Source organism: Panthera pardus, unplaced genomic scaffold, assembly GCF_024362965.1.
Source record: "Panthera pardus isolate Hobbes unplaced genomic scaffold, ASM2436296v1 HiC_scaffold_2, whole genome shotgun sequence".
In the NCBI taxonomy this organism is placed as follows: domain Eukaryota; kingdom Metazoa; phylum Chordata; class Mammalia; order Carnivora; family Felidae; genus Panthera; species Panthera pardus.
The window spans coordinates 30,007,158-30,027,465 of record NW_026526765.1 but is presented as its reverse complement, the minus strand read 5'-3'; the positions used below and the strand labels follow the sequence as shown (position 1 = coordinate 30,027,465).

General features: G+C 38.3%; 1 protein-coding gene across 1 annotated transcript in view; it reads right to left on the bottom strand.

Moving 5' to 3' along the window:
- The window catches only part of WDR70 (WD repeat domain 70), a 298,881-nt gene that overhangs the window by 199,149 nt on the left and 79,424 nt on the right, over positions 1-20,308 (bottom strand). Inside the window, exon 8 of the mRNA XM_053906941.1 lies at positions 17,733-17,886. Within this exon, the coding sequence (XP_053762916.1) occupies positions 17,733-17,886 (154 nt within the window). The remainder of the gene's footprint in view (positions 1-17,732; positions 17,887-20,308) is intronic.

The following is a 20,308-nucleotide window of genomic DNA, read 5'->3' as shown; positions in this document are numbered from 1 at the left end:
TATAACAAGCACCTTGCCTCAGGGCCTTGCATTTGCTGTTCCTCTTTCTGCATGGCTCCTCAGATACCAATGTACCTGGCTCCCTGGAGGATCCTTTATCCAGACCTCACCCTGAATGCCAATCCCTCAGAGACCTTCCTGAGTACTCTATCTAAAGAAGTCACTCGTTACTTTCTATCCCCTTAATCTGCTTCTTCATAGCACTTATTACTCTCTGGTTTTGTTATACAGTATACGTTTTGCATATTTTCATGTGTCCCCACTGGCATATAAACTGCATGAGGGTTTTGCCTCCTAGACATTCAATAAATGTCTAGACACTCAATAAATGTTATTGAATAAATCAATACCAAAAGAAATATACCAAGCAAACAATAATTTTTTAAAAGCTTGAGGCGCGGCTGGGTGGCTCAGTTGGTTAAGCGATTAACTCTTGATCTTGGCTCAGGTCATGATCTCACGGTTGTCAGTTTGAGCCCTGCATCAGGCTCTGTGCTGACAGCCCAGAATCTGCTTGGGATTCTCTCTCTCCCTGTCTCTCTCTGTCCCTCTGGCACTTGAGCTCACTCATGCTCTCTCTCAAAACAAATAAAGCCAAAAAAAAAAAAAAGGCATGAGTGATTATATTAGCATCACACAAGGTAGACATCAGAACAAGAAAAATCGCCAGAGATAAGGAGGGACATTATATAATGATAAAAGGATCAATTTACCAAAAAGACAGAGCAATTGTAAGTATACATGCACCCAATACAACAGTTTCAAGACATGAAGCTAAAACTGAAAGAACTGAAAAGACCATGGAAAAAATAAGCACAAAGAAAATCAGCAAGTATACAGAACTCCATGAACTGACTTAACTTTATATAAACAGACTATTCTACCTGGCAACAGCAGAATACATATTCTTCACAAGTGCACACAAAACAGAAACTAAGATAGATCATATTCTAGGTCACAAAACAAACCTCACCAAATTTAAATCCAACCATACCAATAATTACATTAAACTTAAATGAGCTAAACATTCCCATAAAGGAATTAAACTAGAAATTTGTAACAGAAAGATGACATAAAAATCCCCAAATATTTGGAAATTAGATATTATGCTGCTAAATAATCCATCAGTAAAAGAGGTAGTTCCAAGGCAACTGAATGAAAATGAAAATATATCTCAAAATTTGTGGTACACAGCTAAAGCAATGCTTATAAGGAATATTATAGCACTACATGATTCTATTTAAAACAAGGGGCGCCTGGGTGACTCAATCGGTTGAGGGTCCAACTTCAGCTCAGGTCATGACATCGCCATTCACAAGTTCGAGCCCCACATCAAGCTCTGTGCTGGCAGCTCACAGCCTGGAGCCTGCTTCAGGTTCTGTGTCTCCCTCTCTCTCTGCCCCTCCCCACTCACACTCTGTCTGTCTTTCTCTCTCAAAACTAAATAAACATTAAAACAAGAATTAAAAAAAAGAAAAGATAAAACAAGTCTCTAATTAAAGCATCCACCTTAAAATACTAGGAATTCTAAAAAGAAATAGGAGAGGCAAGCAAAAGGAAAGAAAGCTAAGAACAGAAATCAATGTTGAAGACAGAACTACAACAAAGAAATACAAATGAATGAGACTTAAAAAAATTGCTCTTTGAAAAAAAAATCAATAAAATGGGAAAACTTCTTGCTAGACCAAGAAAAAAGAGAAGACACAAATTGCCAATATCAGGAAAAAGAGAAAAAATATGAGCAATGACCTTAAAGAAATATTACTAATAATTCTATGTACATAAATTTGCAACTTAGAGGAAATGGACCAAGTCCATGAAAGTCATAACCTATCCTATCTCAACACAAGAACAAAGAAATAACATGAATAGTCCTGTACTTATCAAATAAATTGAATTCATAGTTTAAATTTTTTGAAAACAGGAAAAAGAAAACTCCAAGCTACACTGGCAAATTCTACTAGACGTTTTTAAGTGATGCCATTTATAATGGCTAAAAAAAAAAAAAAAGTAAATTTTAAGTGTAAATTAAGTATGAATTTAATAAAATCTGTTCAGGTGCTCTATGCTAAAAACTATAAAACCTGGAAAAAGAAAAAAAAAAAGACCTAAATAAATAAGAGATATACTGTTGTTGATGGACTGAAAGACTCCAAACAGTTAAGATGTCAATTCTCTCCAAATGATCTTTAGATTCAAAATAATTTCAAACAAAATCACAGCAGGGTTCTTTGTGTATATAAACAAGATGACTGACTCTAAAATGTATGTGAAAAAGAAACTAAAATAGCCCAAAATCAAAACTACAATGAGATATATCACCTCACACCTGTCAGAATGGCTAAAATCAACAACACAAGAGACAACAGGTGTTAACAAAGATGAAGAGAAAAATGAATCCTCATGCACTGTTGGTGGGAATACAAACTGGTGCAGCCACTATGGAAAACAGTAAGGAGTTTCCTCAGAAAGTTAAAAGCAGAACTACCCTATGATCCAGCAACTGCACTAGTTACCCAAAGAATACAAAAACATTAATTCAAAGGTATACATGCACCCCAATGTTTATAGCAGCATTATCAACAATAGCCAAACTATGGAAGCAACCAAAGTGTCCAGTGACTGAATGGATAAAGAAGATGTGGTATATACACACACACAATGGAATATTACTAAGCCATAAAAATGAATGAAATCTTGCCATTTGCAGCAACATGGATGGAGCTAAAGAGTATAATGGTAAGCAAAGTAAGTCAGAGAAAGACAAATACCATATGATTTCACTCATATGTGGGATTAAGAAACAAAACAAATGAACAAAGGGAAAAAAAGAGACAGAAACCAAGAAACAGACTCTTAATTATAGTGAACTGATGGTTACCAGGCGGATGGGGGAATGGGTGAATTAGGTGATAAGCATTAAGAAGTGCACTTGTTATGATGTGTGTGTTGTATAGAAGTGTTAAATCACTATATTGTACACCTGAAATTAATATAACACTGTATGTTAACAAACTAGAATTGAAGTAAAAACTTAAAAAAAATAAGAAAGAAACTGGAGCGCCTGGGTGGCACAGTCAGTTAAGCATACGACTCTTGATCTCAGGTCATGATCTCACGGTTCATGAGTTCGAGCCCCACATGGAGTTGCACACTGACGGTGCAGAGCCTGCTTGGGATTCTGTTTCTCCTTCTCTCTGCCCCTCCCCTGCTTGTTCTGTCTCTCTCTCTTTCTCTCTCTCTCTCAATAAATAAATAAACTCTAAAAAAAAAAAGGAAAAAAAAAAAGAAAGAAACTAAAATAGCCCAAACAACTAAAACAAAGAACAAAGTTAGAGCACTCACACCACCAAATTTTAAGATATCCTACAAAGGTGCAATAATCAAGGCAGCGTGGTATTAGTGAAAGGGTATACACATAGCAATGGAACAGAATAGAGAGTCTCAAAATAAACTTTATCAAATGTCATCAATTTATATTTGAACAAATATGCAAAGGCAATTCAGTAAAGAGGGGTCAGTCTTTTCAACTGATGATACTGAAATAACTGGTCATTTATATGCCCAGAAAAAAAAAAAAAAAAAAAACCTTGACATATTTCTCACTCGTTATACAAAAATCAGCTCAAAATGGATCATAGAATGAGTGTAGAACATTAAAGAGTAAGACTCCTATAAGAAAAATGGATGAAAATCTTTGTGACACTAAGTTCGGCAAAGTTCTTTGACCAAACCCAAAACATGATCCATAAAAGAACTGATAAACTGAACTTCATCAAAATTTTAAAAATTTTACAAAGAGAATGAATAGACCAGGCACACAATGGGAGAAAATATTTACAAGTCACATATTTGAAAAAGGATATACACCCAGAATATTTTGTGAACTCTCAAGAACAATAAGAAAAGATTCCCTACTCCCCCAAAATAGGAAAAAAAATTTTTTTAATTAAATGTACGCTGCACCAAAGAAGATATAAAATAAAGACAGCAAACATGAAAAGATGTTCAACATCATCAGTCTTTTTTTTTAATGTTTATTTATTTTTGAGACAGAGAGAGACAGAGCATGAACGGGGGAGGGTCAGAGAGAGGGAGACACAGACTCTGAAACAGGCTCCAGGCTCTGAGCTGTCAGCACAGAGCCCGACGCGGGGCTCGAACTCACAGACCGCGAGATCATGACCTGAGCCGAAGTCGGCCGCTTAACCGACTGAGCCACCCAGGCGCCCCAACATCATCAGTCTTTAAGGAAAGGCAAATTAAAACAACTAACTGCCATTAAAGACCTGTAAGAATGCTAAATTCCAACCACCTGACACTTCCAACCTCCCAGCTGCTGGCAAGGAGGCAGAGCACCAGGACCTCTCATTCACTGCTGGTGGGAATACAAAACAGCACAAACCATTTTGAAAGATATTGGCTGATCTGACCATATGAGATAGCAACCACACTCCTAGGTATTAACTCCACTGATTTAAAATTTTATGCCTACGCAAAACCTACATGCAAATGTTAATGGCAACTTTATTCATACAACTCTGTTGGCAAAACACATTGGACAATGGGGCAGATGTGAGATGTCAGGGAAGAGAGGAGTCAAGTAGAACTCAAAGGTGTTTCAGCTGATCAGCTAGTGAGTGATGATGTCATTTACTGAGATAAAGATGACTGCAGTAGGAGGATGTGTAGAAAGAAAAGTCACAATTTCCTTTTTGCGTATTTTGTGTTAAGATGCCTATTATACATCCAGGTGAGACTGTGAAGTAAGTAGTTGGTCATACTGGGCAGGTGAAAAAACAGGCCAAGAAACATAAATTCATAAGTCATCAGTGTCTATACATGACATTTAAAGCTGATATGGGAAACAAAGGCAAAAGAAAAACTTAAATTTCCTTGTAACTTAACAGTCCATTCACAAGCCCTTGAAATAGGCAGAGTGACCTTCCCCTGGGGGCTCAGCTGCCTAAATGTTGACACTTTGCTAAGGGCAAAAGGCAATCTTAGCTTAACATTATCCTAACCTCCTAGGATCCTGTGAGTCTACTTTAAACATAAAGGAATTCCTTTGGAAACTTCTTCCATCTTTACCCCGCAAGATATACGTTAGTAATCATCCTCCACACACATGACCCACTGATACACATCTGAAGGTCTCATGACTGAGGGTTTGCTAGACAGTAATAAATGACCTTTTCCTAACAACAGCTAGCCCCCTCAGGGCCATGGAAACCTTGTCTTCAAAATTGCTTAGAGGCTTGTACTGTCCCTAACCCCCTCAACCTGACGGTATATAATCAGTCACCCAACACAACCCCAGTGCAGCTCTTTCTACCCACAGGTCCTGTCCCCGTGCTTTATTTTATTTTATGGGGGGGGGCTTTAAAATTTTTTTTTTAATTTTTAAATTTTTTATTTATTTTTATTTTTTTTAATATGAAATTTATTGTCAAATTGGTTTCCATACAACACCCAGTGCTCATCCCAACAGGTGCCCTCCTCACTTTTTTGCTCCAAAGACATCCCAAGAATTCTTTCTTGACTGTTTGCTCCGAACCCCGGCGTTTCCACATCAAAACCGTGTGACCAGATGAGATGAATCAGGAAGCAGATGTAAATACTAGAGAGGGTTCAGTATGAGCTGGACACCCCAACATTCGGATGCTGGAGGACAGAGGAGGAGCAACAAAACCAGAGTGAAAAGGAACACGAAATGAGGTAAGAAGAAAACTGGGAGAGCACAGCAAATCAGAAGTCAGGTACGAAGGTGTTTCAAGAAGTGTAGTGATCAACTGTGTCAAAAGCTGCTGAGAGTTATGGATGGCATCATGAGAACTGAGAACTGCCCACGAGATATGGCATGATGGCAAGCCACCATGAACAGAGAAGTGAGTTAGGTTCCCTTCAATTCTGTGTACCTAAGATATTGAAAGCTAATAATTAGTTGATTGGCTGATAGATTAAAATACATAGGATTATCAGGGGCCCCAGTAATCTCTTTCCAAAACAGAAATTTGTCAGACTATGCTTATTTAAGAAAAAAAAATAATTTCTAATGCCTAGCAGTAAACAGCTATCTAGTCTAGTTTCACCCCATTAAATATGTGCCTCTATAGCAGGAAAACAGCTCATGATTTGCAATTAAAGGAACACCCCAATAAACCAAGACATACATGCCTGGCTCTGAGGACTTAGAATCTAACTGCCTTGGCTTCCTCACTCTTGCAGACTACTCCATACGTGCATCCTCCTCTGCTTAACTGAGTCCATCTCCCCTGACGTCTCTGCCTGGCCCTGCAATCTAATGGTTGGTATGCTTACCTCCCAGCCAGTTCCTACTTTACCATTTTCCTCTCCCACACCCAGACTCAGGGATTCTACAGAGAGATGCTGCTCGGTCCAGTGCTTAGAACATCACTTCCTATACTTTGAACAGCAACCCAACAACTCACCAACACCATGAAGGTCTTAATGGCAGGCCCCAGAAAACAGGTCTTTTACTGACATTTGTTGATTAAAGTTAAAATAGCATCTTGTAATATAAAGGATATTTTTTAAGAGGACCAAAAAAAAAAAAATGATCTCTATTACAGAAGATATTAAGGTAAAAGGACATGAGGTCACCTTAGCTGTTGAGTATCCAGAATACAAACACAAATAATAGGTTAAACTGTAAAACATCTAAAAGACTATGAATGTTGTTTCTTGTTTGTAAAGATAGGAGCATGACAAAGGCAATGGGAATGTTAAGTACCCTTGTGTTAAAACAGTGACCAAAATTAGTCATAACAAAAATCAAGTTCAACTAAGGATTCTTAAATGGATCTAAACAGATTCAGTACTATGGCTAACATTAGCGGAAAAAATTTTAAAGTGACACCTATTAAAGAACAGCCAGTGACAAAAACAGTTTTTCATCAAATAAACTAGTTTTTCTTTTTTCCTGTATCTAAACATAGACACTCCTGAAAAAAATCCCTTCATTTAACAGACTTAACTGGAAATAGCCTAGAAGAATTAACCATCCATTTTTTCTCATAAATACGTTATGCTTTCCCTGAAAAGAGGACATTACTGAACCATGATCAATATTGGTTTCCTCTAAACACACACACACGCAGATGGGGGACAATCGGCGGGGGTGGGGATGGGGGCGGGGTGCTGATTTATACTATTCTGCACATACTCTTATGGCTACCACATAAGAAAAGCTGTAAAACAGTTGCCCTGATGCACTGCCATCTGTAGTCACTGAATGAGGTGAGGCTCTGTGACCCACCAAAATGAAAGTACCCATCTCTTTCTCATGGTGAGCTAACAGGCAACTCACATGATGAAAAGAAATGCAGCTGAGAATACAGTGTGAACTTCGATCCAAAAGTTCTTCACCAGAGTCCATTCATAGGCTGTTTTAGGAATCACCAAAGTTCCTAAAATTGTCAGCAAAAATCTGTGTGCATATATTTTGCTGCAGAAAACATTTACAGCTTTAGTGCAGGAGTTGGCAGACTTTTTCTGTAAAGGGCCAGATAATGAGTATTTTAAGTTTTGTGGGCCACATGGTCTGTGCTGCAACTATTTAACTCTACCACTGTAGCACAAAAGCAGGCACAGACAATAGTAAATAGTAAATGAACAGGCATAGCTGTTTCCAATAAAACTTTTATTTACAAAAACAGGGTGCAGGCTGGATTTGGCCCATGGCTGTAGTTTGCTGACCCCAGTTATATTCCATCCATACTCTTAGTCATTTTCTTCTTTAATCAAAGACTCAAGTTCAGTCTTTCTAGTTCCTGAGCAATTTTAAAATCCATTTGAACGTATTCAAGACATAACTTCAGTCTTCTTTGATCTACTTAACTCCAATGACCTCTTCTAACACTTTTCAACAGCCCCAACTATGGCTAACTCTGCCATTACCACAGATAGTTCCTTTTCTGAAACCATGAGTTTCCAATATTTATTGTTTTAACAAATGTTTTTCAGCTGATATGTGCTAGGCTCTAGATATTCCATTTACTGGTCACATAACTTTCTATCTTCCGGTTCAACTTTTTTTTTTTTTTTTCAATATCAACCACTCCTTAGGCATACACCTGAGAGTCCTCTTGCTTTACCTACAATGAACAATCTTTATTCTGGAATAACTCCCTCCTCCCCCATCATTGTATTCCATTCAAACATCCAGCCTCCCAAATAAGATTCAGGAGTATCATACAAATACACAGAATGACTGTCTCTGCAAATCTACATTCTATAGCCCTTAATGTCCCACATTTCTTCTAGGCATTTTTTTCTCACAACCCTCAATAGCTATTCGAAGTCTTTACTATTGTACTGAAGGCTTCATCACAACAACTCCCAACACAAAATTAATGACCCTGCCAGTAGTTTCCTACCTAAGACCCACAGCCTACAAACAACTGTGGGTATGAGCCCTCCACAACCCCTCCATTCCCAGTGTAAATATATTCCCTCCTCTCACTGAAAGCCAACTCCTGCCTGCTCTTATGCATGATCACAACCACTACCACCTTCTCATGTACTTGCATTATTACCTGGGATGTTTGGTTTTTGCAGGACTGTATTAGTTATGTATGCTGTGTAAGAAATCACCAAACTAAACTAATAAATTGGAGGTGGTTTAAGCCCCTAACAGTTTTGGAGGTCAGAAGTCCATCGCAACGTAGCTGAATTCTTTGCTTAGGGTCTCACAGACTGAAATCAGGATGGTGATAGGGCTGCATTCCTCTCTGGAAGCTCTGGGCAAGAATCTGCTTCCAAGCTCATTAGGTTGCTGGCAAAATCCAAGTTCCTTGTAATTGCAGGACTGAGATGCCCATTTCCTTGCTGTCAGCTGGGGGCTGCTCTCAGTATCTAGAAGCTGTGTGCCTTCCTTGCCACATGAATTACTCCACCTTCAAAGCCAGCAAATGAGAATCCTTCTCATGTTGAATCTAAATTAGACAAAAGTCATGCCTGCAAATGTTTGCAAAATAATCCCCTCTTTATCTATAACTCCTTTGAAATGGCTAAGGAGTAATATCCCTAAGCTTCCTAGGGGTCGCCTGGTTTGGTTAAGAAAATCTGTGAGGCCCACATTAATTTCTTGAAAAAGCCTTTAGTATAACTAAGTAATCTGACCCTATGATCTTTCTGAGGTTTGAGCAAAAGGTTATATATACACCCTTGGTTCCTTCTCTGTACCAAACTTTCAGAAGCAATTTCTTCATTTTAACATTATTTACCATCTGGATAGGCTCAAAACAAACTAAATCATCTAGTCCTGGTACCTCTCTAATAAAACTTCTTTCCATTTAACTTTATTCTCTCATATATTACTATAAGCAGCAAGAAGAAAGCAGGCAGTACCTTCAACACTTTGCTCAGAAATCACCTTAGCTATATCTCCAACTTACTCATGTAGGTCTGCTTACATCTTCAAAGCCAGCAACAGAGACTCTCCCTCAGGTCAAATCCCTCCCACACCTCAAATTTCTTTTGTCAGGAACAGCCCAATCCCTTTAAGGGCCCACCGGATTAGACAGGATCCACTGAAGATAATCCTCCTTTCTCAGCTATGCCATTCAATATAATCTAACCATAGGAGTGTCGGGTCCTGCTCATAGTTCACAACCATACTCGAGAGGAGGAGCAGGAATCTTGGGGGCCATCTTAGAATTCTGTCTACAACCATGACTATGAGTGTAGCAATTCTGAAACTACTTTCTATGTGTGGTAGCAATGAACAAATGAATTACTATAGTGATGATATTAGAAGCCAAACTTCTCACTGTTGAAGAAGTGAAATACAAATATAGAATGGGGAAAGGCTGCGAAGTTAGATTAGAATTACTTCATAGATCAGTGTGAATTCATGATTATATATTTATATGTATATAATATATATTTTATATATTTATATATTTTTTATATTTTATTATATATTTTATATTTTATATTATATATATATATATATTTATATTATATATATAGGGGTGGGTTTTTTTGGTTATTTGGTTTATCTCCCATCCCAGCTCTCTCTCCTGAAATAGTCTAGAAGCAATGGTGCCCCAGCATCAGTGAACATATGCAGTGCCAGGATCTAGATTTGTAAACACAATTCCCTATTAAAAGGAGCCATGGATCAATAGAGAAATGGGTAACATTAGAGCAGGAAAAGTACAAGACGAGCCAGGAACATTTTGTTGTGCCAGAATGTAACAAAGTACCCCAAAAGTGATGGGGATATGTCAAAAGGACAGAAACCAGTGTTAGGGAGTTTCTATTAGATAAAAAGGTCTGGAAATATTCAGAAATTGGAAAGAAACACAATGTGCTTCAAATCACTGCACTTTGGGGGAGTTTATATTTGTGGTTAAAACCATCAGTTAAAACTGCTTACAGAAACAAAAATATACCTAGAATTCACAGTTTAAAATGTTTTACTTCTTAGGAAACAGTATTTCCCATTAAAAGGATATGACTAAAATGTTTCATCTCCAAATAATAGCAGCAAATTTTTGGAGTGGCTGGAGATCAGAATAACTACATGTACTATTCAAATATAAATAAATATTTAAAAACATGTTTTTCCTGTAATTATTTATAAAGCTTCTAATTTCCATAATTAAAGGATATTCAAGGAGAAATTGCCCAATTAAAGATCCAAGCATTCTAGGGTCCCTGAACCTATCCTCTACCACGTTAGTCATGTAATTAAGAAAGAAATGTAACAGAATTGTTTTGATGTTGAAGAGAAAAGGGTTGAAGACAATCCAAGGGAAATGCACTTAACAATATCAACTCTAGATGAACTGACAAAAGGAAGTTTAATAAGTGAAACTCTAAGATAATCACAGGCATTCATTTATTATCATCTATGAAAACACCTTTTAATTTAACTTAATACTGATTTGTTATAGAGTTTTGATGTACAGGAATACTTCTCAGTGAGGGCTAGAAATTTAATAGTCACACATTTGTGGGATCTAGGCCAAACAGCCCCATTTGAGTCTCAGGCAAAGTGTGTGTGTGAGACTTCAAAGTAAGAGAGGAAAACACTTTCTGATTGGAAGTAACGTACCAAAATTCTGGTTTAGAATAAATGAGTTTTAGATGACAATATAATTAAGATTTTAAAGTATGCTTTTGAATAGTTTAAAGGTTGATTCCTCCTTATCCTTGTCCTACTTTCTTAATGTTAAAAAAGAGACAACAGGGGCGCCTGGGTGGCTCAGTTGGTTAAGTGTCCGATTTTGGCTCAGGTCATGATCTCACAGTCGGTGAGTTCGAGCCTCACCTCGGGCTCTGTGCTGCTGAGTTCAGAGCCTGGAGCTTGCCTGGGATTCTGTGTCTCCCTCTCTCTCTCTCTCTGCCCCTACCCCATTCACGTTCTGTCTCTGTCTCTCAAAAAATGAATAAACATTAAAAAAAATTTTTTTTAAAAAGAGAGAGACAACAGGCGCAAAATGGAATCACTTATGTTAAACCAATAGCACCAAAAAGAAACTTAATACCTAACCTAAGTACTGTTTCAAACTCTCCCAGGAATGTAATCTTAACCAGAAAGTCTGGAATTTCCTGATCAACACCAGTGAGGTTATCCAACTAATAGACCCGTTTGTTCCCCCAAAAGGAAGGTATAACCTTGCTGGAAATAATCCTTTTTTTCCTATTTATAAGTTTCTTGTCCTACCCTCTGCCTTTGAAAACATTCCATTTTGTACATCTCATAACTTCTTTAGACTACTTGCTAGAAGAGATGCTGCCCAATTCACAAATCATTGAAGAAAAACAATGAGAGCGACAAATTTACTCAGCTGGATTTCTTTTGGATTTAACACTATTCGCCTGAACCTAAAAGAAGTAAGATCCCATTTTCCCCACGTACAATAATCAATAATCCCATGAACTCCAGACCAACGTTCTTCATGTTTAAAACACACACACACACACACACACACACACACACAGCAGGACCCGATTTACAAAGTATATCTTATGAAAAACTTGAACACATAAAACAGACAAAACTGGAACTCCTCTGGCTGAAGTGAGAACCCCCCTGCCCCTCACCCCCATCCCCAGGCCTCTCCTTGCACCTTACTGCAGCCCCTGCGGCACTCACAACATAAGTCCAAGACGGCAGAACATACAAAACGTGACTCCAAGCAATAACTGATGTAAAGGTTCTGCTATCATCAGAAAAAATGTTTTTCAGATGCATAAGGAAAATACAGAATACAGAAACCAAAATGTTCTCAGTGATTATATTTGGATAGTAGAATTATGAGTAATTTTTTCTTTTCCAAATTTTCTATTATTGACAGGAATTACTGTTAGAAACCCAATAAACTTTATTTTTCCAAGATGTAAATGTAACTATTCTTCCTGTAATGCACGGTGTTGTAGTATACAACAGAAAAAAGCATTTCTTTACCACTGTGACTATACTTAAAAATACACACACATATACACACAGTGATGTAAAGATTAGAGATACAAATTTAACAATATAATTAGAAAGGCCTGTTTATATTTAAAGTACATAATATTTTAATCACAACAGATCAGATATATTTAATTGTTTCCTTTAATGTCCTATTCACTGCAATTTCCAGTAAAGCCACAAGTTACTAATTACTCTTGGAATCAGAAAAGAGGTTAAAAAGTTAAGGAAAAAAAGTGTCCTATGAAATCTACTACTTTCAAACAATAATTCTTGCATTTCCAAAACCCATTACTCAAGCCAAAGACTGCAATTAAGATACCAGTAACATTTCCTAGACAAGTAAATAGTCAATTAATTACATCTGCTTCTAGGAAATGGAAAGAGTAAATATTAACCATGATTTTGAAATCAAAACGGAGATATTCAGCAAAGTGGGAGAAGTTATAGTACATGGTTACAATATATAGAGATTTTTGCACATTGGTAACTAAAATTTTTTCCCAGTTTTATTGAGAAATAATTGATATACATCACTGTATAAGTTTAAGGCATATAGCATGATAATATGATTTACATGTATTATGAAATGATTATCACAATAGGTTCAGCTAACATCCCTCATCTCATATAGATACAATATAAAAAAGAAAAAAGTAAAAAAAAAAAAAAAAAAACTCTTGTGACGAGAACTCTTAGGATTTACTTCCATAACAACTTTCCTGTATATCATACAGTATTATAGTCATAACGTTGTACATTATTATACCCCTAGTATTTATGTACCTTATAACTAGGAATTTGTACCTTTTGACTACCCTCCTCCAATTCCCTCATCCCCCACCTTCAGCCTCTGGTAACCACATGTCTGATGTCCTTTTCTGTGAGTCTGCGGTTTTTGGTCGGGCAGGGAATTGTTTGTTTGTTAGGTTCTACATATAAGTGAGATCATATAGTATTTGTCTTTCTCTGCCTGGCTTATTTCATTTAGCATAATGCCTTGAAGTTCCATCCATGTTGTTGCAAATGGTAGCATTTCCTCATCTTTTATGGCTGAATAATATTCCACCCCATATATGTGTGTGTGTGTGTGTGTGTGTGTGTGTTACCACAACTTCTTTATCCGTTTATCCATCCATGGACACTTAGGTTGTTTCCATGTATTGGTTGCTGCAAACGATGCTGCTAATCATGGAGGTGCAGATATCTTTTAAAATTCATCTTTTCATTTCCTTTGGATATATTCCCAGAAGAGGAATTGCTGGATCATATGGTAGTTCTATTTTTAACTTTTTTTGAGGATCTTCCATACTGTTTTCCACAGTGGCTACTCCAATTTACAATCTCACCAATACTGCACAAGGGTTCTCTTCTCTCTACATCCATACCAGCATTTGTTATCTCCTGTCTTTTTGATAATGGCCATTCTAACAGGCACGAGGTGATATTTCACTGTGGTTTTAATTTGCATTTCCCTAATGACAAGTCATGTTGAGCATCTTTTCGTGTACTTGTTGGTCTTTAGTACATCTTCCTCAGAAAATGTCTATCCAGGTCCTTTGCTCATTTTTTAATTGGGTTCATTTTCTTTTGCTTTTGCTGTTGAGCTGTATGACTCTTCACATATTTTGGACATTAACCCTTATCAGATATATAGTTTGCAATTAGACATAGAAGGAACCAATCGCAACATAATAAAGGCCATACATGACGAGCTGACAGCTAACACCATACTCAATGGTGAAAGATTAAAAGCTCTTCATCTAAGATCAGGAACAAGAGACAAGGGTGTCCACTCTCATCACTCTTATTTAAGACAGTATTGGAAGTCATAACTAGAGAAATCAGGTAAGAAAAGAAAATATATCAAAATTGGAAAGTAAGAGGTAAAATGGTCTCTATTTCTATTGCTAAATACAGAAAATCTTAAAGACTCAACAAAAAAAATTCTTAGATCTAATCAATGAATTCAGTAAAGTTGCAGGACACACAATTAACATTTAAAAAATCAACAGTGCGGGGCGCCGAGGTGGCTCAGTCAGTTAAGCGTCTGACTTCGGCTCAGGTCATAATCTCACAGTTTGTGAGTTCCAGCCCCGCATCAGGCTCTGTGCTGACAGCTCAGAGCCTGGAACCTGCTTTGGATTCTGTGTCTCCCTCTCTCTCTGCTCTTCCCCCACTCATACTCTGTCTCTCTCTCCCTCAAAAATAAATAAAACATTAGAAAAAAAACAACAGTGCTTCCATACACTAACAAAGAACTTCCTGAAAAAGAAATAAAGAAATCAATCCCATTTACAATAGCACTAAAAACAATTAAACACTTACGAATAAACTTAACCAAGGAGGTAAAAGGTAACTCTGATAACTTAATATTTTAATTTTAATTTTTTTGTGTTTCTACATAGATTTGTTATCCATCCTTGTCCTACTTTCTTAATCATCTTATTATATGCACTATAAGTCTGAGACTGCAGAAACAGCCAGCAAGAGAACTAAACAGATTCCTTTCTTCTTGAAATTTTGTCAGCTAAAACTTAAATCCACAAAGTCTTAGTCTTTTTATAATGTAAGAAATCCCTGAATGGCTGAAACAATTAAGAAGAGCTTAGAGACTGGCAAAAACTTTTCTTCCTCATACTCTTTAAGAACTATTGTCTATGGTAAATACAAGCTAAAAAGAGAATAAATAGGAGTTTTTTAAGGTTTCATTTCCACAAACCAGTTTTTTAAAGTTCTGGATTCCCAAAAGTTTCAAAGAAAGCAGATAAAAGCAGAACTAACTGAGTTTAAGATATGGACAGGGACCTATATCCCTATCTGCTTTCTTTCCTTACCACCCTCACTCTCACAACATCATCTTTGGTGGAATCCTAGGGACACTGACTTTAAGGAGAGACAAATGAGAAATTCTAGTGGAATACATGAAAAAAAAGAAACTACTGAAGCCACCATTGCAATATAATTGTATGCTTAAATTATATTTGAATTGTTTGAATCATCTAACATATACTGGGTACTTAATACAATTAGTCAAGGGGCATCTGGGTGGGTCAGTCCGTTAAGCTGAAACCGACTCTTGGCTTCAGCTCAAGTCCTAATCTCTCGATCTCGTGTGTTCGAGCCCCATGTCAGGCTCTGGGCTGGCAGCTCGAAGTCTGCTTGGGATTCTCTGTCTCCCTCTCTCTCTGCCCCTCCCCTACTTGTACTGTCTCTCTCTTTCAAAATTAAAATAAACTTAAAAAAAAAAAAACTAACTAAAACTATGCATGAGGCTGGGATCCTCATTAGGGTTGAGAGGCACTTCACTGGGGTTCAATAGAAGGCAATTTGAAACACAGTATATTTATTTATTCCAATAGGTCAACCAGGGCATGTAAAGTAGATTACAGTCAAATCTCCTTATTTGTAGTAGTTACGGTCTATAAAGTTCTGTAAACACTGAATTATCAAATACAGGGTTGGGTTCCTGTAAGCCTCTGGTCACATTTTCATCAAGCAATCAATACATAGCTTTGTTTATGTTTTTGTTTAAGGACAACCATATAATAATATATATTTCTGATTCATAAACATTGAACTCATAGCCAACAGCACTGTAAGTCGTGCCTGAATGAAGCTTATCTAACATATGTATTCTCTCTAGGGCACATCATGGACTTCTTACACTTAGGAACACCAGACAATGCTACAGCACTTCAGCACTACACTTGGGGGCCATTGTAAACAGCAAAATCACCAACAAAAATTGCCCAAATAAGAAAAACGCAACACTACATAGATCACAGAAAGGATACTTGATTACAACGTGAGCTGAAACAAGAAAAAAGAGCATCAGCTTTTTCAAATTCTTTTTTGCCACTCTGTACATATGCACGTCTGCAAATGACCATAAAAGCACTGTGTACTGATTTCGGGGTTACAAAAAATTTTTAGCAAATAGGTGAGCTTGCAAATACAGGAACAACAAACAATCAGGACCCACTGTATTTTCTTAAGACAATCAAATCTCATATAAGATTTTGATTTAGTTACAAACCATGATTAGTGTTTTAGAAGAAGGTACTAAGACAGATAGGGAAAGAAAGAGTAAAAATCAAAATTAAAATTGAGGCTCAAACTTCTGCATCAATTATATCCACTGACACTGTAATGTATCTGTGATAACTTGCATTATTGTTCCCAATCCATCACCCCTCCTGCATCCTCCGGCTTTGGCATGTGATACTGCAGCTCCTCTCACTAAAGACCTGAGCATATTTCTCCACTGTACCGATGTTACCCACAGTCATGTGATTTGCTCTGGCCAATGGAACGCCTGTGGACATATGAGCAAAGACTTCAAATGTGCTTCCAGATTTGGGGTTTCCCTCTTGTGTTTCTGCCATCACCATGAGAAAAACATGCCCTCAGGAAGTTTGCGAGTACAAGCGGGAACAGAAACACATGGAACAGACCTAGCACTAACTGGAGCTTGGAGCCAAGCCCAGCCATCCCAAAGATATGTCAGCAATTATAAATAAGCCATTAAGTTTGATAGGACTTATGCTGCTATAGTTAATTGGTATTTACTGTAATTTTAAGATATTATCTCACTAAAAATCTTTATTTAAAAGGTTGATGAGACTCTTTCATTCTTGTCCTAAGCCCTAGTACATAGTAAGTTTGTGCTATGTTGTTTATAAAGATGGCTACATCCATATCTCCCCGCCCACATGATCTTTTATGTGATCTTGTCATTCAACCACCAAATGGTAGAATCTATCTCCCCTCTCCTCAAATTTGCACTGGCACTATGATGCTACATAAGATTTGAAGCCAGACCTTATAAAATCCAAAGTTTCCATATCCATCCTTCATGGAACCCAGTCATCAAGCAAGAAGTCAAACCCCACTAAGTCCACCACACTGTGAAAAAAGCCCAAACTAGACATGTGGAAAGAGAAAGTGGGAGAGACAGAGAGAGAGAGGGGGCACGCACGCAGGCACATGCACATAGTCGGGAAGTGGGGAGTGCTGGGAGCAGGATAGATACCATGGGGTAGAGCACCAACCATAAACCATGTGAATGATGCATTTTGAAACTTAAAACCATCCTAGTGCCCCAGCTGACACTATATGAAGCATAAGAACTTCCTGATCAATCCACAGAATTGTGAGAAACAATACAGTGTTTAAAACAAGACACTAATTTTTAGGATGAATTATAGCAACTCAAACAAGTTGTTAACAAATGTGTGCCAAATTAATTAAATTCACTAAAATATTGTTTAATGCTTACCTTGGTGTTCGCCATGTCCACAATATACTGGTCTCCCTTTATACATTCCATTACTTCAAAACCATCTCTGTCAATCACTTTAGCCTGAGAGCTTCCAGATACAACAAGAATCATGTCTCCCGTGTTACTATACTGCAATGACTTGATCTGATGGCTTTGTAAAAGAAAAAAGAAAACAGGTGTGTAAGACACTGGGCATAATATTTATACTTCCACTACATTAGGCACTGCCAGAAGAAAGTTGCACAACTGCACAAATTGATAATTCTTCAAAAGCAAGATCATCAACTTCGAATGGGTCCTCAACACCAGTGGCTATCCTGTTAGTGCTCTCCTCCCACTCACCACAGCAATCTGTTAAAATCTCTACTCACCAACCAACTCTCCCCTCTTTCAGCTGTTGATTTCTCTGGCTCTTTGCCAAAAGAAACAAACAACTGCCTCAACTTCCTCCCACTAGTGTTATAAACTTACTTATCTGCATCTGAACACCTCTCTTCCTCCGCCTCTTTGATTACAATGGTGGATGTAAACCTCTTCCTGCCCAAGGCAAATCTAATACCTGTATTCTGCATCCCATCCCTTCCAGTGTCCTCAGGAACAGCTACTGATTGTCGCCCCTCTTTCCCCTTCACAGCTAAGGCGTTAGAACAAGGTTCCATCTCCTTTATTCCTCTGGTACTATGGCATCCCTTCCATTCTCACCGCTCTACTCATTCCTCTAGCTTCAGACTATGTTACCATTCCAAAGTAGCCCACGTTCAATGCCAATGTGCAGTAAAATGGCCCAGCTCTCTGCTTCAGTCTGGGATATGTCGGAAGAATTATACCAGCTTCAGTTTCCCTGTGGGATCAGCTGTGGCTGCTTCTGCCACTCCAGGACGCCACAATTCCTGCACCTTCCTAAGCGTGTTTCCCTTGCACCTTCTCTCACAGGGGCTGATCCCACCACGAGCACTCCTCAACCAACCTTCTGCATGCAAATCCCGAAGTTTCAAGGTATGTTTCTGGGGAACCTGACCTGAGAAAGTTGCCACCAGAAACGGCCCTATGAAGTCAATTCCAAAATGAGATCCTGGAGAGGTATTCATCACTGACTGGCTAGCAGTGAGGACCCTGTCGCAGGTGGCACAGAGTCCCCGCCGTGCTGCAACAGTGTAACTGCAACTGCCACAAATTCACCATGAAGGGAGAGACACTGGCTGGTGGGCTACTTCAGGCATCTGAGAGGTATGGGAAAAGGAATAACTGAAACAACTGCAGAACTGGATCCCTATTGGGGCGCCTGGGTGGCTTGGTCGGTTAAGCGTCCGACTTCGGCTCAGGTCATGATCTCGCGGCCGTGAGTTCGAGCCCCGCGTCGGGCTCTGTGCTGACAGCTCAGAGCCTGGAGCCTGTTTCAGATTCTGTGTCTCCCTCTCTCTCTGCCCCTCCCCTGTTCATGCTCTGTCTCTCTCTGTCTCAAAAATAAATAAACGTTAAAAAAAATTTTTTTTTTAAAAAACTGGATTCCTATTACCTGGGTAGTCAGTACAATGAACAAAGACAATGAAAGGCTGAGACTGACTAAATCACCAATTAAAAACTATAGTGTGAAAGCCAAAGGGCCTCTCTGGCAGCCTATAAAGACAGGGTTATTGTCCCTGTCAGGTAAGTGAACGATTTGGTAAAGCGTCTTTTTCTACCACTATTAGGAAAAGGGATCCAAAGCAGTTGACGTTCACAGGTGACCAACAACAGCACACGTGTGCATGCTCGAGCCAGGGCTACATTACTTTTCTGGCCCTTTGTCTTAACATACTCAGAAGGGACCTGTACCATCTGGACAATGTGAAGAAATTCATGTTGGTCCACGATCTAGATGACATCATGCTAACTGAATCCGGTGAGCAAAAAATCAAGTACACTGGTGAGAAACCAGAAGTAGGGTTTGTCTCCAGAAGATGACAAACCCTAGGAAAGATCAAGAGATGGAGATAAGGAGACGTGGGGAAGATGCATGTAGACATGCCCACAAAAGTGGACACCAAATACGAAGCTCTTTGTATCACATGTTAATCCCAAAGGACATCAACTTCCAAAGAGGCAATAAACAATGCAAAATGAGTTGGCCAGTTCAGTTGACATTAGGTAGCTTTTGTCATCATCCACGCCACTGTTAATGCAATAGGCAGTGGAAGAAGGGATAGAAGTTAGGCATGGGACCAATGGTAACTCTCCAAAACAGACCTATTATTGCCAAGGGTCCAACCTCTCAGTAACTGAAGTCTATGATGAGCCCCACTCCCAAAATCAGTACTAAGCTAATGGAAAGTATGGAATATGAAAAACTGTGTAATAAGTATATGGGAAAAATCAGAGTGGGGAGGACTGAAAATGTGTACCAAGGAGACGGGAATAAATATTTTAAGTAGAGTGGTCAGGAAGTAAGTGACCGAGTGGGCTACGAAGTGAGGGAGTAGGCTGTGACAATATTTTGAGGAAGAGCGTTCTAAGAAGAAGCAACTTCTATCAGAAATGACCTGCAGCAAGAGTGTCCTGGCATTTGCCCAATGTAACCTGGAGCAGACTGAGCA